The sequence below is a fragment of the Bufo bufo genome, chromosome 3, assembly GCF_905171765.1.
Source record: "Bufo bufo chromosome 3, aBufBuf1.1, whole genome shotgun sequence".
NCBI classification, from domain to species: Eukaryota; Metazoa; Chordata; class Amphibia; order Anura; family Bufonidae; genus Bufo; species Bufo bufo.
In genome coordinates, this window is record NC_053391.1 from 414121377 (window position 1) to 414147071 (window position 25695).

At 47.0% G+C, this 25695-nt stretch overlaps 1 protein-coding gene across 2 annotated transcripts in view; it reads left to right on the plus strand.

Annotated features, from left to right (window-relative positions):
* LOC120995602 overlaps positions 1–25695 on the plus strand; it is a 78634-nt gene that overhangs the window by 27218 nt on the left and 25721 nt on the right. For both annotated transcript variants that reach the window (XM_040424899.1, XM_040424900.1), the window contains exons 4-5: positions 3921–3964; positions 16880–16913. In XM_040424899.1, the coding sequence (XP_040280833.1) occupies positions 3921–3964; positions 16880–16913 (78 nt within the window). The remainder of the gene's footprint in view (positions 1–3920; positions 3965–16879; positions 16914–25695) is intronic.

A 25695-nucleotide genomic window follows, 5' to 3' on the forward strand; every position in this document is an offset into this window, starting at 1 on the left:
CATTCAGATGTCCGTATGTGTTTTGTGGATCCGTAAAAAACATACGGACATCTGAATGCAGCCTTACAGGGGGGTGATCAATGACAGGGGGGTGATCAGGGAGTCTATATGGGGTGATCACCCCCTGTCATTGATCACCCCCCTGTAAGACTCCATTCAGACGTCCGTATGTGTTTTGCGGATCCGATCCATGTATCAGTGGATCCGTAAAAATCATACGGACGTCTGAATGGAGCCTTACAAGGGGGTGATCAATGACAGGGGGGTGATCAGGGAGTCTATATGGGGTGATCACCCCCCTGTAAGGCTCCATTCAGACGTCTGTATGTGTTTTGCGGATCCGATCCATGTATCCGGTGTGGATCCGTAAAAAACATACGGACATCTGAATGCAGCCTTACAGGGGGGTGATCAATGACAGGGGGGTGATCAGGGAGTCTATATGGGGTGATCACCCCCGTCATTGATCACCCCCTGTAAGGCTCCATTCAGACGTTCGTATGCGTTTTGCGGATCCGATCCATGTATCAGTGGATCCGTAAAAATCATACGGACGTCTGAATGGAGCCTTACAGGGGGGTGATCAATGACGGGGGGGGGTGATCAGGGAGTCTATATGGGGTGATCAGGGGTTAATAAGGGGTTAATAATTGACAGGGGGTGGTGTAGTGTAGTGTGGTGCTTGGTGCTACTTATTACTGAGCTACCTGTGTCCTCTGGTGGTCGATCCAAACAAAAGGGACCACCAGAGGACCAGGTAGCAGGTATATTAGACGCTGTTATCAAAACAGCGTCTAATATACCTGTTAGGGGTTAAAAAAATCGCATCTCCAGCCTGCCAGCGAACGATCACCGCTGGCAGGCTGGAGATCCACTCGCTTACCTTCCGATCCTGTGAACGCGCGTGCCTGTGTGCGCGCGTTCACAGAAAATCTCGCGAGATGACGCATATATGCGTGACTGTGCGCAGGGCTGCCGCCTCCGGAACGCGATCTTGCGTTAGGCGGTCCGGAGGCGGTTAAAGGGAACCTGTCACTTGGATTTTGTGTATAGAGCTGAAGACAGGGGTTGCTAGATGGCCGCTAGCACATCCGCAATACCCAGTCCCCATAGCTCTGTGTGCTTTTATTATGTAAAAAAAACGATTTGATACATATGCAAATTAACTTGAGATGAGTCCTGTACATGAGATGAGTCAGGGACAGGACTCATCTCAGGTTCATTTGCATATGTATCAAATCGTTCTTTTTACATAATAAAAGCACACAGAGCTATGGGGACTGGGTATTGCGGATGTGCTAGCGGCCATCTAGCAACCCATGTCTTCAGCTCTATACACAAAATCCCGGTGACAGGTTCCCTTTAACATGCATTCTATGGCAGAAATGAGAATGTCAGCCGTAGATTTCTACTGTAAAATACATGTCAGATTTTTTGGTAGGCAAATCTGTGACATGTGAATCTCATTCACGTATTGATTTTTTGCCACATGCTGCGGTTCTTTAGTGTCATGTCCAATCCCTTATGATTTCTTCTGATAGCATTGAAGTTTTCATCCCTTGACTTTGAAGGGGAAAAACAACCACAATGAAACCTCAAGCAAGTTTTAGGAATTCTAGGAAATGTTTTTAACGTGCACAGTAGGGAACTGTGGCTACAACAGCCGCATGATGTCCACAGTGTATTGCGATCTGAGAGTCGGCAAAATATTGGGATTGTTCCTGTTCCTGTAACCACACAGGTGGACGCCACACAGGTGGACGCCACCAAAATAAAGTCCAGAATAACAAAGGAAAATGGATAAAATTTGAACAGGGGCGGACTGGCCATAAACCCTACAGGGAAATTTGCTGGTGGGCTGATGCCCAGGACCCGGAGGCCACCTTAGTCTTCTTCAAGCCACGGAGAATGTAACGATCTGACACTCCCAGTTTTAATGAATGAGCATCAGGTACTTATGTATCCGGCCTCCTCAATTCAACTTTATCACCATTATCAGGATGGTGATACACTTGAAGCCCATGGCTTCCTGCCCTGCTGTTCACCCTCATAGGAAATAGACACTAGGCTTAAAGGGGTTTTGCAGTTTTTCTAACAGCCTCTGATTGGCGGGACCCCTGCCGATCAGCTGTTTGCGCTGGCAGTAGCGCCGCAGCCTTCTCGCTGTTTACAGCAGGCCCAGTGACGTCATGACTGGTATCACTGGCCTGGGAGCGGCTAAGCTCCATTCAAGTGAACAGAGCTTAGCCCAGGCCATTGATACTTCTCAAACAGCTGATCGGCAGGGGTCCCAGGTGTCGGAGCCCCGCCGATCGGATGCTTGATCATCAGTTTCAAAAAACTGCAGAACCCCTTTAAAGTCTATGAGGCAGTGTACAGACAATACATGGACACAGGCATCTAAGGCCTCAGGCTGGAAGAGGCCTGTGCCCCGCACTGCAGATTGTATGGCTGACCTCACCCATTTGTGTTGGCCCTGCCTAATTGTGTTGCCACACCTTCTGGTCACTTTTAGTTTTTTTCTAGGGCCACTTTAAGTTCCCAATCCGCCCTTGAATGTGCAGTTATGTTATATTTATTTTAAAAATGTAACTTTGTTAAAACTCCTTTTTTTAAAGGGGTCTTCCACATTTGGGGGCCTTTTGGTCTGAACTCCCCTCCCCCAAACTGTGCCAAGCAGCATAATTACCTGCTCCCTGCTGCTGGGTTTTGTCTCCTTGGCTCTCTCGCTGCCACTGACCTGCCATGGTCTTGCGGGTCAACATCCAATTTGGATGGCATGTGTGTTGCTGAAGCCTATGAGTGGCAATCTATCCTCTGTGCGTCACGTCAGTAGGTCATGTGATGGAGGACACGTCACAACTGCAGGCAGTCCTTGGCTGCAGTGGCACATGTAATCCCTCTCAAATCACATGTTGATACTCCGGACTGCGACGCTTCAGTGCCAGCGGAAGACTAAAGGAGCCAGTAGTATCTGTTCGGTGGGGTCCAGAAGCCGGGACCCCTGCCGATCAGCTGTTTGAGAAGGCACTTGCGCTCATGTGAGCTCCACAGCTTTCTCTGTGCTTACCAAGCACAGCGTCATACATTGTATAGCAGCTCTGCTTGCTATCGCAGCTCAGCCCCTTTCACTTCAATGGAGCTGAGCTCCTAGGCCATGTGACCGATGAACGTGTCGTCACTGGCCTAGTAAAAGCTGAGAGAAGGCTACAATGCTACTGCAATCGCCTCTGCCTTCTCAAACAGCTGATTGGCGAGGGTCCCGGGTGTTTGATCCCCACCAATCAGAGACTGATCACCTATCCAGAGAATAGGTCATCAGTTGTAATGTGTCGGAAAACCCCTTTAAGCTTTTTCCATTAGATACGTTAGGTATATATATATGTCAAGCTAATAGAAGTAATTAAATTAAATTGTCACTAACATTTCCAACAACTTTGCATAAATCAATAGTACAAGCAACCATAAGAAACTTTGTAATATATCTTATCAGAAAAATGTCTAGTTTCGCTGCTTGAACACTGTGCTTAAAATAAACACTGTTCATTTTTATGATCTATCCAATCCCTTTAACAGCAAGAAAAGTCTGCATTTATTTCTCCGGAGAAAGAAACATTGAACATACTGGTAAAAAATGTTACTGTAAAAAAAGTTTGTAAATCGTTTTGTCTAGGGTCAATCAGTGGAGTAGCTAAAATGGCCGCTGTCACATTCCTAAACAAGGAATCTGCATTAATCACACAGCAGGCGTCAGGACATTCCATGTTTAGGAATGTGACTCCACTGATTGCCCTTAGTGAGTCCTTATAAATAATAAAATTAATTTAGGATTGTATTTACATTAACCTGTTTCTTGCTGGTTTTTCTACTTCTAGTTTACTGAAGGGAGTAGGTGTAATTCATATGCATTTTTCTTACAGGTCGACGTCCTTGGACCTTTGAAGCAAATATTTTTGAGGATGGGGTATTTGATTTCTATTAATTTATATAAATCGCCTACTACCTTTAGCTCAAGTAAATGTAGTCGACAGTTAAGTTATTCCTTACCAGTTAGTAAGAACTTTAACCTCTTAAGTCATGTTAAAATTGGAAAAACCCTCCCAAAAAGTCACTTTTTTTTATTGTAGATTTTTAAAGGGTTTCTGTCAGCAGGAAAATGGCTGACATTAGTGATGTAGTAATGTCAGCTGAGAATAACTATATTAATGCCACCTCACTGCGTGCTGCTGTTATTGAGAAAAAAATTACGTTTATAATATGCAGGAGGGGCGTTGCTCCTGCTCCTAGAGGCTCCGTTCTCCCACCTCTGGCCGCGCCCTGCTACACTTGATTGACAGGTCCAGGCACCGTTGGTCTCCTCTTGCCGGCCCTGTCTCCTGTGGAAATCTTGCGCCTGCGACATCCTGTTTAGTATTCGGTACAGGCGCAGTGAGTGAAGACAGCAGCCGGTGAGCGTCCTTCACTTACTGTGCCTGCACCGAATACTGAACAGGACAGTGCAGGCGCAAGATTTCCACAGGAGACAGGGCCGGCAAGAGGAGACCAACGGTACCTGGCCCTGTCAATCAAGTGTAGCAGGGCGCTGGCAGAGGTGGGAGAACGGAGCCTCTAGGAGCAGGAACAACGCCCCTCCTGCTCCTAGAGGTTCATTTGCATATTATAAAAGTTATTTTTTTCTCAATAACAGCAGCACGCAGTGAGGTGGCATTAATATAGTTATGCTCAGCTGACATTACTACATCACTAATGTCGGCCAGGTTAATAACCATTTTCCTGCTGACAGAAACCCTTTAATATGTGTCTGCAGTAAATCTTATTGGCGCACAACTGAGGGGACGCTATTGCATTTTTAAAGGGACACTGTCACCTGGATTTTACTGAGCTATTAAAGGGAACCTGTCAGCGGCAAAACCCATCCCAAACCGCCAGCAGTACCTTCAAGTAGCCGGCAGTGAGTTTCGAATGAAGATTTTCTTACTGCATTCTGATGAGGCAGAAGTATGAAAAACGATCTTTTATCCTCCGTCCGCGCTATTTTCCAGTCAGGCTTGAAGTCAAGGGGGCAGCGGTTTCCTTACTTTAAGTCAAGGTAACTGCGCCCCCTTCCCTGCCCCTTCTCCTGTGACTGCCAGCCGGCTGTTTGGCAAAGCCAGCCGGCTGTTGGGCATAAACGCTGTCAGACGCAGGGAAGGGGGCGTGGTTACCTTGACTTAAAGAGGACCTTTCACCGATTCTTACCCTATGAACTAACTATACAGACATGTAGAGCGGCGCCCAGGGATCTCACTGCACTTACTATTACCCCTGGGCGCCGCTCCGTTCTCCTGCTATGCCCTCCGGTATCTCCGCTCACTAAGTTATAGTAGGTGGAGTCTGCCCTTGTTCTTCTGTAGCGCTGGCCAATCGCATTGCAGAGCTCACAGCCTGGGAGAAAATAACCTCCCAGGCTGTGAGCTCTGCGCTGCGATTGGCCAGCGCTAGAGCAGAACAAGGGCAGACTCCGCCTACCATAACTTAGTGACCGAAGATACCGGAGGACATAGCGGGAGAACGGAGCGGCGCCCAGGGATAATAGTAAGTGCAGTGAGATCCCCGGGCGCCGCTCTACATGTCTGTATAGTTAGTTCATAGGGTAAGAATCAATGAAAGGTCCTCTTTAAAGTAAGGAGGCCGCTGCCCCCTTGACTTCAAGCCTGACTGGAAAATAGCGCGGATGGAGGATAAAAGATTGTTTTTCATACTTCTGCCTCATCAGAATGCAGTAAGAAAATCATCATTCGAAACTCACTGCCGGCTGTTTGTGATGGGTTTTGTCGCTGACAGGTTCCCTTTAACATCACCACATCAGTCTCCACGATTTATATTAAAATATACTAGTATTACTGCCCTGTGTCTTGTAATTTGTCTATAAAATCGCTTTTATTAATACGCTAATTACCTCAACAAGGAGCCCAAGGGGCTGTCCCTCCGGCCATTGGAGCCCAGCACCGCCCCACTGTTAATTTATTCACTGGTCATCGCCGACGTAATGTGTTTGTTGCACCCGAAATCACACGGGTCACACTCTCCATGCACTCCTCACCCTCCCCTTCTGCTGCCACAAACTGAGAATTGTAAAAGTGGCAGTGGCTGGACCCTCGGACTGCCTGCTTCATCAGGTACAGCAGCTCTTACAAGGCTCTGATGTCAGCAGGCCACGCACAGTGGGTTCTCTCACAAACACTGCAGGCCACTGTCTGAGGTGAGATAATCATTGCTCTTCATGGCAGATACGGCCCTGAGGAGAAGGTGTGATGAGTAATGACTACTATTAGACACATAATTGCAGAGGCTTGGTGATTTACATGACATTACAGTGGCCACTGTTGGGGGAAAAGGGAGTGTCATATGCGGGCTAAGTCATAGCCAGGGGTATCAGCAGTAATTAAGAGTATAAAATCTTCATTAAAGAGCAGTTCCAAGGTCTTTAACCCCTTCAGCCACTGTGACGTATCGGTACGTCACAGCTGAGGTAATGTATGGAGGGGCTGGCTGCAGTGAGCCCGTTCCACATGCGGCTGTATAATACAGCAGGCACCTGGCCGCAATAACGTGGAATGGCGATCATGCCGAACCCCGTCATTTAACCGCTCAGATGCTGCGATCAACATCGATTGCGGCATCTGTGAGGTACGGCAGAGGGATGCGGCTGCCTCTGCCTTCCGATCTTAGCCCCCACAGTCAAATTGTGGGGCTCCGATCGGTTACCATGGCAGCTTGGATGCATCTAAAGCCAGGCCTGCCAATGGTAAGTTCCCTGCTAAGCTGTGCACGAGGCATGGCTCAGCTGGAAGCATGTCAAAATTGCAAAAGGGATAAGGGATCAAAAGATCCTAGGTTCTAGCCCCTTAAGGGGTTTAAAAGTTTTTATAAAAGTATAAAAAAAAAAATTAAAGTATTAAAAGTTGAAAGGGGTTGACCGGGCTTTTTATTTTAATTTAGTTTTTATTAGGTTTTCAGTTTTAGAAACATAAACATACAAAAAAAGAGAAAGGGAAGCAGACAGGAAGAGCATTTTGTTGTCACTCCTGTCTAGTTCAAAACATATTTCGGCATTTGTGATTTTCCAGACTCATACAGTCAAATTATCTGATTAGCGTCATACTTCCGATACTAGCGAGACTATTACAGTAGAATATAACAATAGCTATCTCAGACAGGTCCATAGTGTTATGGACTTCTAAAATCCACTTTTAACTCACAAATTATTTACTGTAACATTTTCTCAGTACGGTTTGAATATGAAAAACAAAGAAAAATAAAAAAGGGGAAAACAGCAGAAAAAGAAGGGTGCTCGGGATTGTCTTATACTCCACTCAGTATCCGGTATAAAAGAAATTACCTTAGTAATGTAGCTCTTTGCCTGCAAATACGGGAAAAAGGGGAATACTGTATTTGGGTATTCCCTTTGTAGTTCATGGATTGGTTTAACTGACCGAGTTTGTGTATTTATAAGTTTGTCTATATTAGTGATATATCTTGTGTTTGCCAGCGCGTAAAGATTGGATGTGAAGACCCATTCTAAAAGGAAGGGTTCAATACCAACCTTAATTGTACTGAGAGTGATGAGTGCAATTTGTGCAGACCCCTTGACCTGCACCACGCTCGCCATGTTGTCATGAGGAGTGGATTATCCTTCACCGTTTGGGGCAAATTCCCATGCGGGGTACGCAATAGGTTTGGCAGTGCTATGTGCGGAGTGAAAGATTGGTCTATCGTCACCGAGATATATCTCAATGAGGAGTGTAGCCAATCCCGCACCACTCTCATCAGGGCCGCAATGTTGTACAATTTAATGTTAGGGAAGTTTAAGCCCCCATTTAACTTGGGCTGCTGCAGTATATGCCAAGCTACTGTAGGGCCCTACCGTTCCAGATACATTTTCTATATAGTTCGTTTATTCGTTTTTCGTCTTTAGGTCTAAGGTAGATAGGCAACATTTGGAGCATGTATAGTAACTTGGGAAACTCAGTAATTTTAAAGTGAACCTGTCACCGGTATTTTGTGTATAGAGCTGAGGACATGGGTTGCTAGATGGCCGCTAGTATATCCGCAATACCCAGTCCCCATAGCTCTCTGTGCTTTTATTGTGTAAAAAAACCGATTTGATACATATCCAAATGAACATAAGAGTCATATCTTACTTGTGTGTCCAGAGAAGAGTCATATTTTCAAGCTCTGACTCATCTCAGGTTAATTTGCATATGTATCAAATCGGTTTTTATACACAATAAAAGCACACAGAGCTATGGGCACTGGGTATTGTGGATGTGCTAGCGGCCATCTAGCAACCCATGTCCTTAGCTCTATACCCAAAATCCAGGTGACAGGTTCCCTTTAAAGAGATTCGTCCTCCCCACATAGGATAGTGAGAAGTATTTCCAGCTCATGAGGGTGGATTCTAGAGAAGAAAGGTAGGGTTCTACATTGCATTTATATAGTTGTGATAGTTTTTGAGGGATTGAGACTCCCAAGAATGTTATGGCCCCATCCTGCCATGAAAACGGAAAAGCCCTCGTCCATGCCGGTCTCTTGGGCCCGCTCAGAAGTAATGCCTCCGTTTTATTCAAATTAATGATGTATCCCGATAGGGAGCCAACATCCTGGAGTTCAGCTAGCAGCTTCCCGAGCGAGACCCTGGGATCAGAAATCATCAACAAGACATAGTCTGTAAATGCTGCTGCTCTTATTTCACTGTTACCTATCGTCACCCCACGGAAACTTTGCGTGGCATGAAGACTGTACAAGAGCGGGTCCAAGGACAGATTAAATAGAATCGGGGATAGGGGGCATCCTTGCCTCGTGCCCCTGAAGAGATCTAAGACCCTTGAGTTTTTCGCGTTAATGGTTATCATTGTTGTTACATCAGTATACATGTTAATTATGAACTGTCTAACCCCTTTGCCGAAACCACGGGTATCTAAAGTTGTGTGTAGGAAGGGCCAGGACACCTTGTCGAATGCCTTCTCGGCATCTAGGCTGAGAAGAAGCACCTGGGGCTGCCTGGTTTGCATTCTATTGGCAATGATTTTAGCTAGGAATTTATAGTCCTGGTTCATTAAGGTTTATTGGTCTATAGGATTGTGGCAGGTCGTGGTTTTTATTTGGTTTGGGAAGCACAATCATCCTGGACTCCGTGAACTGGTGTACTTCTGTGTCCCCTCTATAAGATTGGGTGTACAGAGATGTCAGGTGGGAATGATCTCTGGTGATAGCATTTTATAATATTCTGCCGTTAGACCATCTGGTCTTTGCGTTTGGCGGTTATGTGATCCGGAAATAGCTTGTTTCTCTACCTTATCTGTGATGTCTGTGTCTAAATATGCTCTCTATTCCAGGAAAGACCGCATTCCCTCCTGGTTTGTGGGAGAGGCCATGTAGAGGTCTTCATAGTATTTAAAGAAGATCTCGGTTATTTCATCGGTAGTAGTGTGCATTTGGTCTGTATCCGGGCATTTAATGCGGGTTATTGGTTTGTTGCTTTTAAACAGTTTGGTAAGGGAAGCAAGTAGTGTTCCTGCTCTATTTCCCCAGCGGAAATACTTATTCTGTATGCATTGGGTAAACTAGTGTGCCTGGTCTTGAACAAACGTATCTAATAAGGACTTTGCATCTAAGAATGCTTGTCTTGTTTGGGGTGTAGAGGCCTCCGTATGAGCTTGCTGGGCTGACAAAAGGTCTGCATGAAGTATGTCAAATCGCTCCCTCGTTTTTTTCTTTTTATGTGCTACATAAGTTATTATATGATCGCCTTGGAGGTCCCCCATAAGAGTGGTGTAGATGGACGTCATTGTCATTCAGATATTTATTCTAATGGACCTTAAGATATGTCCTAAAGTCTTCCGACTCCGAGAGGTATATGGGGAACAGGCGAGATCTTGTTTGTGGTTGTAGTGCCTGAATTGTGACTGTAACAGGGGCGTGATCCGAAATTATTATAGGGTGTATGGTGACATCTATTAAGCTATCCAGTATGGTGGTAGAGGTTAGGATTAAGTCAATACGCGAAAAGGAATAATGTGTTTAGGAATAGCAACTATATTCTCGGGTGTTGTTATATATCGTTTTTCCATATGTCACATAGATGCAGTCTGTCCATTAGCTGCAATATGGCACGAGAAGCCGTCGAGCTTTGTGATCTATTATGAGATCTGTCTAGCTGTGGATCCAGTGTAGCATTAAAATCTCCTGGCAGTATGGTCTTGCGTGTCGCACGATTGGTTAATATCTCTTTTTAGATTTTGGTTAAAAAAAAACTGGGTCTGGGGAGTTAGGGGCATATATGTTTAGTAAGGTGTATGGTACATGTTCTAATAGGACATCTAAAAGGGAGGTAGCGTGCCGCCAGATCCACTAAAGAGTCCTGTATCTCGTATTTCAAACCTTGTCTGAACAGTATCGCCACTCCCCTAGATTTAGAAGTGTGCGAGGCCGTCAAGCACTCCGAAAGCCAAGAGGCTTTTAAGGCAGGCTGGGAGGACGCTTTCCAATGTGTTTCTTGGAGATAAATGATGTCTGGCTTAAATCGTTTGAGGTGAGTCACTATCTTCCTTCTCTTTGTTGGAGTATTTAATCCTGCAACATTCCAAGTGAGTAGTTTGTGATGTGATGAGGTGTTATCAGGTGTGGTAGTCATCTGGCCAAGGGGGTACACTGTAGTCATCAGACAGGGCATTCACACAGAAGTCCTCTCCCACCCGTCCCAGCGAGCGAGTAAGAGTGGTCCCACACAATGGAGGAGGGGGTCCCAGATCCCAAGCATCACAGTTATCAACCTGAAACATAAAACATAACTTGTAATAAACAAGGTTAAACATCAGTAGATGTCAAATGACATCCCTCAATGAGACATTCAAGTGCAGTTCAAGGAGTAAAAGGCAAGAAAGCAACTTGAGGTTGGGAGTTCGCTCCCCCAAATTCTAACTCGAGGTCATTCCACGTCCTGCTGGCCGAAGAATCTTCTAGCGTCCGCTACGGCCTTCGTGTTGCACTCGCAGCTTCGCTCGATACAGGAGTTGGAAACGTATGTTGCGATCATGACGGAAGTTGCAAATGCTTACGAATGCCTTGCGTTTCTGCGTCACTATTGCGGAAAAGTCCTGGAAAAGGTATATTTTCTGACTGTCTACCACCAGATGTCGTTGGTTGCGATACGCTCGTAGAATTTTCTCCTTTGTGGCCCAGTGAACATATTTGGCAATAGCAGGTCTGGGGTGCCCCCCCTTCTTGATCCCTGGGTGGTCCTATTCTGTGTGCCCTCTCTATTATCATAGGATCCGCTGACAATTCGAGATTTAGGGCCTGTTGGATTTTGATCACCAGGAAAGCTGTCAGGGCCTCCCCAGTCACTGACTCCGGGATTCCTACCAATCGGAGGTTATTTCTCCTATCTCTGTTTTCCAGATCTTCCAGTTTTTCTCGGAGCAGTGTCTCCGTGGCTTCCCATTGCCATATTGAGGCCAGTACCGTCTTCATGCTTGCTTCCCCTGCGACCATTTTATTTTCTAGGCCAGTGATTTTTTTGCCATCACAGAGTTAATGGAGGCAGGCAGGATGTCGAACCTTTTATCAAAAAGTGGTAGCAGCAAGCAGGACACCTCCTGTGCCACTGCCGCGGCTTGTGTATTACCTGGAGGCGACTCAGGCGGCAGGCTATGTGGAGGCGAGAGATTTGGAGGCGTAATAGTCTGATAACATTTCAGGTGGCGAGAGCGGTGATTCCGGAATGGACTCGTCTGCTCGTGTCGTTGAGGATATATGTTTGTTCCTCATCGTGGCTTTGTTGAGAGCTTTAGGTGGTTGAGATTTAGATGCCGTTTGGGCTGGTTGCGTTTTGCGCTGCTGTCTTTGCGATTAGAGTCCCATAAGGAATTTGTCCATTCCTGTGCCCAGATCCGAGAGGGTTAAAGCAATTGGTCGAGGGGGGCCGTAAGAGAGTCAGTTGGCTACATTGGGAAGCCGAACCTCACCCCTTCTAGGGCGTCTACAGCATTTGTTTGCAGGACGGGTTCAGCAAGATAGACTCAGTATTTTTGCAGTCCTGTTTAACAAGATAACTGACGCAGATTGGCGCCTCCACAGAATGGCTGTTATTTCTTTGCCACTATGTGGTATTGTGGGGGGCCTGTTCCAGTTAGAGTGGTGGGTCTGCAGATGAATCGTCCCCTTTATCTTTATTTGTGGGAATGCTCGTGGCCAATATGGCCGCTGTGGCGGGAGTTTATGTCTCGATCTTATCTGTGGCGGCAGGTCTCTGAATAGCCGCTCTCCCAGCTAGTAGGGGTCGGAGCACGAGGGGGGTCGGGTGTCGACCCCTTCGTTTGGCACTGCGCCGGCCACCTCACCTCCAGAAGCGTAGCTCCGAATTCTCCCTTCTTGATGCAGCGGCTGTGTGTGTGGGAGTGGCTGGTCGGGACGCACCAGGTACTCTGCGCTGCTTTGGTAGGGGTCCTCCGGGTACAGGGGGGCCAGCTGTTTCCCCTCACCCACTTAGTGTTTCGATGCTGGCTCCGGCTCTGCAGCCGAACCCGGCGTCCGAAATTGAAGATGCCCGACGTCAGGGAGGAACAGCGACTTGTCTAGATGCCTTTCGGCTCTCCGCCGCAGACTCCGGGGCAATATAGTCTGTCGCCCTCTGAGCTGTGCTGTCACAGGAGGCTTGTCCCCACTTTGGTACTGCGTCTGGTGCTCTGTGGAACATCGATGGATGCAGATTCCATGGCTGGCGGGGAGAGTGCTGCTAAAATTCGGCCATGCTGTATGTCCCGCTCCCGGAAGTCGTTGTCCGGGCTTTTACTATTGATGACCTATCGACAGGAAGCGGAGACTGTGTGCGCCATCTCCTCATACGATCTGATATTGAGGATAGGTCATCAATAGTTAAAGAACGGACAACGCCTTTAAATCGCCCCCTTTCCCAATTTGACATAAAAATAATATAAACAATAAAAAAATATATAAACATATCGGGTATCGCTGCATCTGAAACGTAGCTGCATCCAAAACGAAGTTGTGAGCGTGGTAATGGAAAACAAAATGAAAAACGCCCGATTCGCCAGTTTGTAGTCCCCCTTTTCCCCCTCAAAAGTTGAATAACAGTGATCAAAAAGTTGTATGTACCACAAAGATAGTACCAATGAAAACTACAGTCTGTCCCGTAAAAAAACAAGCCCTCGTACAGTTCTGTGGATAGAAATATAAAAAAGTTAAGGCTGTCAGAAAATGGCGATGCAAAGAAAATGTTAGATTTTTTTCCCCCCAAAGGTTTGTATTACTTTTATCACATTTATTACTAAGTTTGGTATCACCATATTCCTATTGAGCCGCAGAATAAGGACATCATGTCATTTTTAGCGCACAGTGAAAGCCATGATGTCAAAGCCCGAGAACCTTGTTGGAATTGTGTTTTTGTTTTTTGTTTTGTTTTTTCAATTTAACCCCACAAAAAAAAAATTCCTCATTTTCCAATAACAGACATGGTAAATGAAATGGTGCCCTTAAAAAACACAATGTATCCTGCAAAAAAATAAGCCCTCATATGGCTATATGAACAGAAATCTTAAAAAGTTATGGCTATCGGAGGTTGGGGAGGAAAAAATTAAAATGGCCCCTGTACTTAAAGGGATTAAAACTCTTGTAACATGGCCACTTATGGAAAACGTAATCCCTGAGAACCTTTTTAACCTCCCAATTAAAAAGAAAGTCATTATAAAGCTTTGTAGACTGAAAAATAAAGGGGAAGATTTATCAAAACTAGGGTAAAGGAAAACTGGCTTGGTTGCTATACAAGTTTTTGATAAATCTCCCCCAAAGTTCTTTCTCTTGGAAAGAGTCTGTGAGAACATCTGCGAGCATGATCAACCCAATTAAACCAGGCATACCACCTGGTAGGGTTGATCATGCTGTGGGCAACGACCCCTGTCTTGTACCAACCTGATCTGTCAGTTGGAGAAAATGCTACTTTTATTTTCATGCTAATCCCCTTTAGAGCAGTAATCATCACTCTTCCGATGCCTTGCAATTAAATCTAGTGTATGTGTTGGCAAAAGTTCAATCAGCGTAGTTCAGGGGGCCGTGGTAATGCCCTGAAGTGATTTAGGCCTCTTTTACCCGAGCATGGCGGGATTGGCTCCGGATGCGTTCAGTGAAACCCGCACCATTTTGACTGCAATTGCGTTCAGTTTTTTCTGCGCGGGTGCAATTCGTTTTGAGGCGTTTTTCATGCGCGTGATAAAAAACTGAAGGTTTACAAACAACATCTCCTAGCAACCATCAGTGAAAAACGCATTGCATCCGAACTTGCTTCCGGATGCAATACGTTCTTCCCTGAAGACCCATTCACTTCTATGGGGCCAGGGATGCGTGAAAAACAAAGAATGAGGCCCCTTTCACACGGGCGAGTATTCCGCGCGGATGCGATGCATGAGGTGAACGCATTGCACCCGCACTGAATACCGACCCATTCATTTCTATGGGGCTGTTCACATGAGCGGTGATTTTCACGCATCACTTATGCGTTGCGTGAAAATCGCAGCATGCTCTATATTCTGCGTTTTTCACGCAACGCAGGCCCCCATAGAAGTGAATGGGGTTGCGTGAAAATCGCAAGCATCCGCGAGCAAGTGCGGATGCGGTGCGATTTTCACGCATGGTTGCTAGGTGACAGTCTATTCACTGCATTATTTTCCCTTATAACATGGTTATAAGGGAAAATAATAGCATTCTGAATACAGAATGCTAGGTAGGTGATCAATTGAGGGTTAAAAAAAATATAAAAAAATTAACTCCCCTTCTCCTCTTGTTCGCGTAGGTCCCGGTCTCTTCTTTACTTCTCAAAAGATGAACTATCGGCTAGGACCTGTGGTGACGTCAGATCACATGCTCCAATCACATGGTCCATCACTACGGTGATGTACCATGTGATTGGAGCATGTGATCTGACGTCACCACAGGTCCTTTAGCCCACAGCTCATCATTAAAGAAGTAAAGAAGAGACCGGGACCTACGCGAACAAGAGGAGAAGGTGAGTTAATTTATTTTTATTTTTTTAACCCTCAATTGATCACCTACCTAGCATTCTGTATTCAGAATGCTATTATTTTCCCTTATAACCATGTTATAAGGGAAAATAATAAAATCTACAGAACACCTAACCCAAGCCCGAACTTGGGTACCAAACATGTGGGATGTTTCTCACGCGAGTGCAAAACGCATTACAATGTTTTGCACTCGCGCGGAAAAATCGCGGGTGTTCCCGCAACGCACCCGCACATTTTCCTGCAACGCCCGTGTGAAAGAGGCCTAAAGAACATGCTGCGTTTTTCACGCAACGCAGAACTGATGCGTGGAAAAAAACGTTCATGTACACAGACCCATTGAAATGAATGGGTCAGGATTCAGTGCTGGAGCTATTCGTTCACGTCACGCATTGCACCCGCGCGGAAAACTCGCTCATGTGAAAGAGGCCTTATTGTTTAAGGGTCCATTCACACGTCCGTAGAATGTGTCCGCACCCGTTCCGCAATTATCCGGAAAGGGTGCGGACTCAACACAGTGTGCTGTCCGCATTTCCGGAGCGCGGCCCCGAACTTTCGGTCCGCGGCTCTGGAAAAAAAATAGAACATGTCCTATTCTTGTCCGCAATTGCGGACAAGAATAGTCTGTTCTATGGGGGTGCCGGCCGGGTGTATTGCGGATCCACAATACATTATGGACGTGTGAATGGACCCTTAGATGCCACCTCAGTGAATGGCCTTTATGAAATGTGTTCAGAAAGTGAACAAGCCCTTTAAACTGTATAGTTTTGAGTAGTGGCATGGTGGCTCAGTGCTTAGCCCTATTGTGTTGGAGCTCTGGGGGGTCCTGGATTTTAATCTGACCAAGGGCAACATCTGTATGCGTTTGGCCTGATTCACACAGTCAGTGATTGGTCAGTTATTTTCATCAGTGATTGTGAGCCAAAACCAGAAGTGAAGCCTACACAAAGATTGGGTATAATGAAAAGATTTGCCCCTGTCCTGTGTTTTTTGATCCGTACCTGGTTGTGGCTCACAATCACTGATGCAAATCACTGACATGTAAACAAGGCCTAGTTCATACTTCAGTGATTTCCATCAGTGATTTTCAGCCCAAAAAAGTGCGGGTCCAAAGCACAGAATGAGTGCACATGTTTCAATTCTACCTTATCGATGGAGGCTCTATTCCTGGTTTTGGTTTAAAAATCACTGGTGGAAATCACTGAATTGTGGTCTAGGCCTAAGGGCTCATGCACACAAACGTATTTTCTTTCCATGTCCGTTCCATTTTTTTTGCGGACCATATGCGGAACCATTAATTTCAATGGGTCCGCAAAAAAACTGAAATTACTCTGTGTGCATTCAGTTTCCGTATGTCCGTTCAGCAAAAAAAAAAAAAAATGTCCTATTATTGTCCACATTATGGACAAGGATAGGACTGTTCTATTAGGGGCCAGCTGTTCCGTTCTGCAAAATACGTAATGTACACGGACGTCATCTGTATTTTTTGTGGACAGCAAAATACATACGGTCGTGTGCATGAGGCCTAAAGCTGCATTCACACAGTCAGTGTTTGTCAGTGACTGAGCTAAAACCAGGAGTGGGTCAAATACAGAACAGGAGAACATCTGTGGGCCCTGTGACGATGCCTCAGAATATGTTGGTGCGTTTAAAAAAGCTAATAATTTACTAGTTGAAATTGGTAAATGAGCCCTTAGCTATCAAATTAAGATCTAATGAATCTGTTGTACATGCTGCAATTCTTCATTATACCCTATTCATTGCTTGTTTTGCTAACTTGGTGCTTTCTTTTTTCTTTTTTTAAGGGGTCAGAAGAGTTTAGTAAAGAGGTCGTCAGTGGTAATGATTTTTTTTCCTATAAACATAAAGGGGGACATTTATCACAATTATTAATAATTGTGGCACATATCACTCCAATGGGAGATAGATTTAGGCCGAGTTCACACGAACGTGTGTGACCCGTGACTGTGCTGCGGCCCGCAAATAGCGGGCCGCAATGCACGATCGCCAGCCGTAGGTCAGCCGCATCGGATCGCGGACCCATTCACTTTAATGGGTCCGCGATCCGCCCGTTCCGCTAAAAGATAGGACTTGTTCTATCTTTTTGCGGAACGGAAGTACGGGACGTAACCCCACGGAGGCACTCCGTAGTGCTTCCGAGGGGTCCTGTCCCGTGCGGCCGTTCCGCGATTCCGGAATAGCGGACCCATTGAAGTGAATGGGTCCTCATCCGTGATGCAGAATTCACACGGAACTGTGGCCGTGTATTGCAGCCCGCGATTTGCGGGCCGCAATACGGCCACAGATCACACATTTTTGCTATCTTGGCTTAACCCAAAACTACAGTAATCAAGTATCTCATTGTACACCGATCAGCCGTTGCAACAAAACCTAATAATGTGCATGTTCCCCATGTGGTTCAAAAATAGCACTAACATTTCCAAGAATTCCACAAGGCTTCTGGACTATGGTCCTCTAAGCTATGAGGTAAGGCCTCCACAGATTAGAGGTTTCCTAGCACGTCCCACAAATGCTTCATCATGTTAATGTCTGGAGAATTTGGAGGCCAAGTCAAAACCTTTAACTCCATCTTATTCCAGGACAAAGCTCTGGGCTCTTTGGTGGCTGAGACCGTGATTGGGCACATAGGTCGGCACTTTTTCCTATAGTGTGCAAGCACTACCACCTCTGCTGGATTGCAAGATGGTCAACTCATAACCCTTTGATATGAGCAGTGTATAATGTGATGGAAAACGGAATCCAGCCGGCAAAGGAGGCAATATGGAAAATCACAATACATTAGTTATTGCCTTGTATTACCTTTCTGTATATGATAAAAGTCATTTTGCTGAAATGAGACAACTGCACTAAATAACCTATTTAAATAAAGTTTTTATGTTAAACATACTTTTAAATAATTTTTGGTGCAGTTATTTTTCATTTTCCGTGTCACTTTTCATCATTATCATGACAGGTATCATCTAAATATACGGTAGATAACACAGGATCCACCATTTTACAATGGGTGATTGTCACAGTGTATCTATTCTTTCCTTGTACAGTCGTGGCCAAAAGTTTAGAGAATGACACAAATATTAGTTTTCACAAAGTTTGCTGCTAAACTGCTTTTAGATCTTTGTTTCAGTTGTTTCTGTGATGTAGTGAAATATAATTACACGCACTTCATACGTTTCAAAGGCTTTTATCAACAATTACATGACATTTATGCAAAGAGTCAGTATTTGCAGTGTTGGCCCTTCTTTTTCAGGACCTCTGCAATTAGACTGGGCATGCTCTCAATCAACTTCTGGGCTAATTCCTGACTGATAGCAACCCATTTTTTTTATAATCACTTCTTGGAGTTTGTCAGAATTAGTGGGTTTTTGTTTGTCCACCCGCCTCTTGAGGATTGACCACAAGTTCTCAATGGGATTAAGATCTGGGGAGTTTCCAAGCCATGGACCCAAAATGTCAACGTTTTGGTCCCCAAGCCACTTAGTTATCACTTTTGACTTATGGCACGGTGCTCCATCATGCTGGAAAATGCATTGTTCTTCACCAAACTGTTGTTGGATTGTTGGAAGAAGTTGCTGTTGGAGGGTGTTCATGGCTGTGTTTTTGGGCAAAATTGTGAGTGAGCCCACTCCCTTGGATGAGAAGCAACCCCACACATGAATGGTCTCAGGATGCTTTACTGTTGGCATGACACAGGACTGATGATAGCGCTCACCTTTTCTTCTCCGGACAAGCCTTTTTCCAGATGCCCCAAACAATCGGAAAGAGGCTTCATCGGAGAATATGACTTTGCCCCAGTCCTCAGCAGTCCATTTACCATACTTTCTGCAGAAGATCAATCTGTCCCTGATGTTTTTTTTGGAGAGAAGTGGCTTCTTTGCTGGCCTTCTTGACACCAGGCCATCTTCCAAAAGTCTTCGCCTTACTGTGCATGCAGATGCGCTCACACCTGCCTGCTGCCATTCCTGAGCAAGCTCTGCACTGGTGGCACTTTGATCCCGCAGCTGAATCCTCTTTAGGAGACGATCCTGATGCTTGCTGGACTTTCTTGGACGCCCTGAAGCCTTCTTAACAAGAATTGAACCTCTTTCCTTGAAGTTCTCGATGATCCTATAAATTGTTGATTGAGGTGCAATCTTGTGAAGCCATTTTTATGCAACGCAATGATGGCTGCACGCGTTTCTTTTCAGGTCACCATGGTTAACAATGGAAGAACAATGATTTCAAGCATCACCCTCCTTTTAACATGTCAAGTCTGTCATTTTAACCCAATCAGCCTGACATAACGATCTCCAGCCTTGTGCTCGTCAACATTCTCACCTGAGTTAACAAGACGATTACTGAAATGATCTTAGCAGGTCCTTTAATGACAGCAATGAAATGCAGTGGAAAGGTTTTTTTGGGATTAAGTTAATTATCATGGCAAAGAAGGACTATGCAATTCATCTGATCACTCTTCATAACATTCTGGAGTATATGCAAATTGCTATTATAAAAACTTAAGCAGCAACTTTTCCAATTTCCAATATTTATCTAATTCTCAAAACTTTTGGCCACGACTGTACATTGACCTTTGCACAGATCACAGAGGTACCATGTATCCACTTTCTTTCTCTTTTTACTATTTAAAAATTGTTTTATTTTATAATGACCCAGGTATTTTCATTTTCATTTTTTCCTCCCTGCCTTCCAAGAGCAATAGCTTTTTTTCATTTTCTGCTCACATAAATAAGGTCTTGTTTATTGCAGGACTAGAATTATTACCTATCAGTGTAAACCGAGAGGTAGACTATAAAGCAGACCTGCGGATCCTAGGGACCCTGTGGATCCTAGGGATCTGAGAGACCACTTATCCTGGCCATTACATTGGGATGACGGCTGTATATTACTGCTGGCATCTGCTGCTGATGGCACGAGCACAGCTCTTGTGCCCATGCTATCCACTGAATGTAACCTGATGTCCTAGCGCAGAAAGAACACTGCCATTGGGATGGAATGACATGTTTATTTCCTGAAAGGGGTTAATGCCATGCCTGATCAGTGTATGTGAGAAATGAAAATAGTTTGGATTTATCAGTATTAGGGCCCATTCACACGGCTGTATGAACGGGCCGGGACCCGTTCCGCAATTTTGCGGAACAGGTGTGGACCTATTCATTTCAATGGGGCCGCAAAAGATGCGGACAGCACACCGTGTGCTGTCCACATCCGTAGTTCCATTTCGCGGCCCCGCAAAATAATGTTAGAACGTGTCCTATTCTCGTCCGCAATTGGGGACAAGAATAGGCCTTTTCTATGATAGAGCCGGCCATGTGCGGTCTGCAAATTGTGGAACGCACAAGGGGTGGCATCCGTGTTTTGCCACCTAACGTTTTATTCCTCCGTTTGACGTATACGTTAGTAAAAAAAAGACACAAAAACGCAGCACAGTACATTCTTGTATCCTGCAGAGTCTGGAAAAAAAAAAACGATATATGTTTTTTTCTCATCCGTATCATTGGGGGACACAGGCTTGACTGCGGTATAGCTGCTGCCACTAGGCGGCGACACTAAGCACAAAAGTGTGAGCTCCTCCCTCCACCTATACCCTTCCTACAGGGACTAAGCTAAAACCGTTTTAGCTTAGTGTCTGTAGGAGGCAGACCTCCCTGCTTTGCAGGTCTGCAGATTTTTTTATTTTCTTCTAGCAGGATTACAGACAGTCCAATCTGTCTGCACTCCCACCCAGGAGACGGGAGACCAGGGAGTCACCAAGCCCATTGCTCCTTTCCAGTCTCCAGAAGACAAGAAGGACCAGAGGTTCCTAAAGCCTCTGCATCCTGCCAGCCTTCGGGTCACCACGGCCGCCCACGACAAGTCCCCTCTCTTTTCCGGTGTAGCAGACCTCCCTAAGGGGCCACACACCGAAGGTGGTGACTCGGCTGCAACCAGGGGGGCAGAACATGCCAGACTGGTAAGTATTCCTGGCTCCAAACCCCCTTTTTCTTCCCCCCCTCCCCTTCTCAGGTTACTTACTGTGGATGGCCCTCACGAAGCCTTGTCCCGCCAGGCGTGGAAAGGGTTAACAGCTGCGTGGAAAGCTCTCCGGTGGGGTAGGGGGATGGTGAAGGGAAGCCCTATGTGCTTGCCAAGCTTCTTTCTGGCCCCAACAACACCTGCCCGCCCCCACCTGTTTTTCACGGAGTTCCGTTATTCTCCTCCACCGTGGCCGTTTGTAATTGAGGCCCCGGCTTCTACTGCGGCCTACTTTTGATTCCCTTGCCGTGGGAACTTCTCACCCAGCTGGCATCTCCGCTCGGCCGGGGCTCCTTGCGGCAGCACCTCTGTACAGGGGGCAGGGAGGAGATACCTCAAAGGGTAGTCAGTTGGTGCGCCAGCGCTCTTTTTCATGGTCGCTGGGGGCTGACTCCATTAGGGGGCGGGGCATGAGTTCTTCCTGCTTCCCCCCTCCTTGATCTGGCTTCCTGACACAAATTCTTTGCGCTTGTTTCTCTGACCCCGCCCATGGCTTGCTCAGGAGGTCCTCTGCGGACTCTAACACCAGGTCTTTTTCCGGACAGGCTGCAGTAAGGGACACAGGCTGGGTGAGCTCTTTCTCCCCTTCCTACAGGGTCTAACTTTAGCCCTCCTATCTTTCACTACAAGTACTCGCTATGTCTGAACCCAGATGCCAGGCCCCAAAGCCGGCGGTCAGTTACGTGTAGGGCTGAAACGATTACTCGATTGAATCGAGTAATTCGACACAAAAAAATCATCAATGCAAATTTTTTGCATCAAGGATTCGTTTGTGTCATGTGACCACGGAGCTGGAGTGAAGCGCTTGCTATTACTTACCGCTCTGTGGTCACCCGCCGGCCCGTACTGCTCTGCACTGGATCCTGACACATCGTCAGGTCATAGTGCACATAAGTGCGCACTATGACCCGACGCTGTGTGACGTCAGGATCTAGTGCAGCGCGCGGAGAAGAAGAGGAAGGAGCTATGGAGCGGCGCCCCTACAGGAGAGGTAAGTATTTTATTTCACTGGAGCTGGGAACAGGGCACTGAATGGGGACAGCCGGCAATGGATGGCATGGAGGGGCAGATGGCAGTGGGGTGCATGGACGGGCTGACTAATGGCAATAGGCGACATTGAGGGGCTGATCTGATGGCACTGGGGGACATGTAGGGGCTGATTACTAAAATTATCGTTTACTGCAGCCCTAGTTACGCTCGCCTCTGGGGACTCTTCGGAGGAACTTTCGGATATTGCAGTGCAACTTTCCCACGCCAGTTCTTACATCTGTAAGGCCTCTCAAGATGCGGCCAGGCTTTTGGTCTGCTCTTCAGCCCTATTGGTGGTTATTCGCCGTACCTTGTGGCTATCTTGCTGGGCGGTGGATAATCCTTCTAAACGGGCCTTAACGTCCCTCCCTTCTGCAGGTAGAAGACTTTTCGGCAAGTGACTGGATGAGATTATCTCTGATACTACAGGGGGTAAAAGCACCCATTTGCTGCATAGCAGGATGAGCTTCAACAGGTCTCAAAAGCGCAGACCTCTTTTTCAGCCCTTTCGGAGTTCCTCCAGCCCAAAGAGGCCAGCCGACAAATCTGCCCCAGAGCAGAAGCGCAAGCCACCTTTCAAGCCTCGCCCTCCCTGGCGTCCTCCTCTGCATGACGTTGTGGTCTCTGGTGCCCCCCATTCATCTTCATCTGTTCCAGCATGTCTGGCTAGCTCACATCTCGGATGCCTGGGTACGAGAAGTCATCTCGGAGGGTTACAAACTGGAGTTCCGGTCCCCACCTCCGCCCCGGTTTTTTCGCTTCCAGATGGAGTCCCTGCGTTCGGTCATTGCATTCAGTCCATGGACCCAGGGGAGTACCTGTCCTTGATAGACATCAAGGACGCCTACCTCCATGTTCCCATCTGCATCGATCACCAGAAATATCTTCGGTTCGCAGTGGGACCTTTTCATTACCAGTTTGCAGCCCTCCCGTTCAGTCTTGCCACAGCTCCCAGAGTCTTTACCAAGATTCTGGCTTTAGTCATGGCTCTGCTTCATGCCAGGGGGATAGTGGCGATTCCGTACTTGGACGATATCCTGATCAAGGATCCGTAATTCTGGGCAACGGCGGACAACCTACGTATCGTCCAGGACACCCTGGAACGCTTCGGGAGGGTTCTGAACCTATCAAAGTCATTTCTTCACTTATCTCGGCAGCTGATGTTTCTGGGCATGCTGTTCAACACCGATCGGGCCAAGATATTCTTGCCCCCGGACAAACTCTCCACACTCCGTCGTCAGATCCTCTTTGTTGCGGCCTTAACCTCTTCCCATCCGCCAGTGAATGAGGGCTCTGGGCCTCATGGTATCTTCCTTCGAAGCAGTGTCCTATGCTCAGTTCCATACCAGAGCTCTTCATCGGCACATTCTGACCATTTAGGACCGTTCCCCAGCCTCCCTGGATCGACTCATCCGTCTCCCTGCCCCAACACGCCGAGACCTTCTGTGGTGGTTGATGTCTCCGATGCTGACATCGGGCCGCTCCTTCCTTCCCCGCCGCTGGATAGTGTTGACGATGGACGCCAGTCTCCGGGGCTGGAGGGGAGTTCTGGACAATCTCTCAGTCCAGGGTACCTGGTCCCGCGAGGAATGCTCCCTTCCGATCAATATTCTGGAATTGCGGCTGATTTGTCTCTCTCTGGTTCATTGGACAAACAGTCTCCAGGAGTATCCAGTTCGGGTTCAATCCAACAACTCCATGTTGGAAGCAGCGCTCATCCTCTCCTGGGCGGAGAGCCATGTCCCAGCTCTGTCGGCAGTTCATATCCCCGGCATCGACAACTGGATCGCTGACTTTCTCAGCTGAGAGAGACTCGATCCCAGCGAATGGGCTCTGCATCCACAGGTCTTTCTCGCGATCTGCGAGCGATAGGGTTGGCCGGATGTGGATCCCATAGCCTCCCGCTTCAATTGCAAGGTAGAGAACTTTGTTGCGGGGTTTGGACAGCCTTGTGATCCTCTGGATGCAGTAACGTTTCCTTACGCGTTCCTTCCTCTTCCGCTCATTCCACGTCTTGGCACACATCCCTAGTCTCCCTCCTCGCCGACGAACCCTGGTGTCTTCCCCTTCGGGAGGACCTCTTGTCGCAGGGACCGATCTTCCACCCGAATTTAGGGTCTCTACATTTTAACGGCATGGCTGCTGAAGCCGCTGTGTACTAAGGGCTCGGTGTTTCTCGGGTGCTGTGGTCCAGACCATGATTCGTGCTAGGAAGTCGTCGTCCTCCTGGATCTGTCACCGGACCTGGAAGTCCTACTTTAGTTGGTGCGAACGCCACCAATTCTCCCATTCGGTTCTCCTTGCCGTGACCCTTGTCTTTCCTGCAGTCGGGCATGGACTTGGGGCTGACTCTCAGTTCTCTCAAACGGCAAGTTTCGGCCCCTTCCATTCTTTTTCAGCGGAACTTTGCTTCGCTTTCTGTGGTGCGGACCTTTCTGCAGGGATGGCGCACGTTGCGCCCCTTACCGTCCTCTGTTGAATCCTTGGGACCTTAATCTGCACTCTCCAGTCCTCTCAGTTTGAGCCTTTGCAGCAGGTGTCCCTTCACTTCCTGTCCTACACTGTTGCCTTTTTGGTGGCAGTCACTTCCATTCGTAGGGTGTTGGAACTAGCAGCTCTTTCCTGTCGGTCGCCCTTCCTTATCCTCCATCAGGACAAAGTAGTCCTTCGCCCTGTCCAGTCCTTCCTTCCGAAGGTCGTGTCGGCATTCCATCTTAATGAAGAGATCATTCTCCCTTACTTTTGTCCTGCCCCATCGAGTCGCTTCACACTCTGTATTTGGTTCGGGCCGTTCGCATCTATCTGTCTCAAACATTCTCTTTTCAACGGACGGATTCACTATTCGTCATTCCAGAGGGACCGAGACGAGGGCTGGCTGTGTCCAAAGTTTTCATTTCCCGATGGATTAGTTTGGCCATTGTGAAAGCGTACCGCATCAGTGGCCGGGCTCCGCCCTTCCGGGTTACTGCTCATTCTGCTCGGGTAGTAGGGGCCTTTTGGGCAGTACATCATTGGGCTTCGGCCCTTCAGGTGTGCAAGGCGGCTACCTCTTCGTCTTTGCACACCTTTTGCCAGATTTTACAGAGTACACACCTTTGCATCTTCTGCCGCTTCTCTGGGGCGTAGAGTTTTGCAGACGGCGGATCTCTGATTGGCCGGAGGGCTTCTTCGTTTATGGCCCACCCCTGGGACTGCTCTGTAACATCCCACGGTCAAGCCTGTGTCGCTTAATGATATGGAGGAGTAAACTAGATTTTTGTACTTACCGTAAAATCTTTTTCTCTTCCTTCATTGGGGGACACAGCTCCCACCCATTCTCTCTTGTTACGGGGCTCGTTGTGGCCTGCGTCGTTCTGGGTTTGTACATTGTTTGGTTTTCATGTTTTTCTTTTGCTTCTCCTACTGCTTTTGCACAAACTGTTTTAGCTTAGTCCCTGTAGGAAGAGTATAACTGGAGAGAGGAGCTCACACTTTTGTGCTTAGTGTCGCCTCCTAGAGGCAGCAGCTATACCACAGTCAAGCCTGTGTTCCCCAATGAACGGAAGAGAAACAGATTTTACGG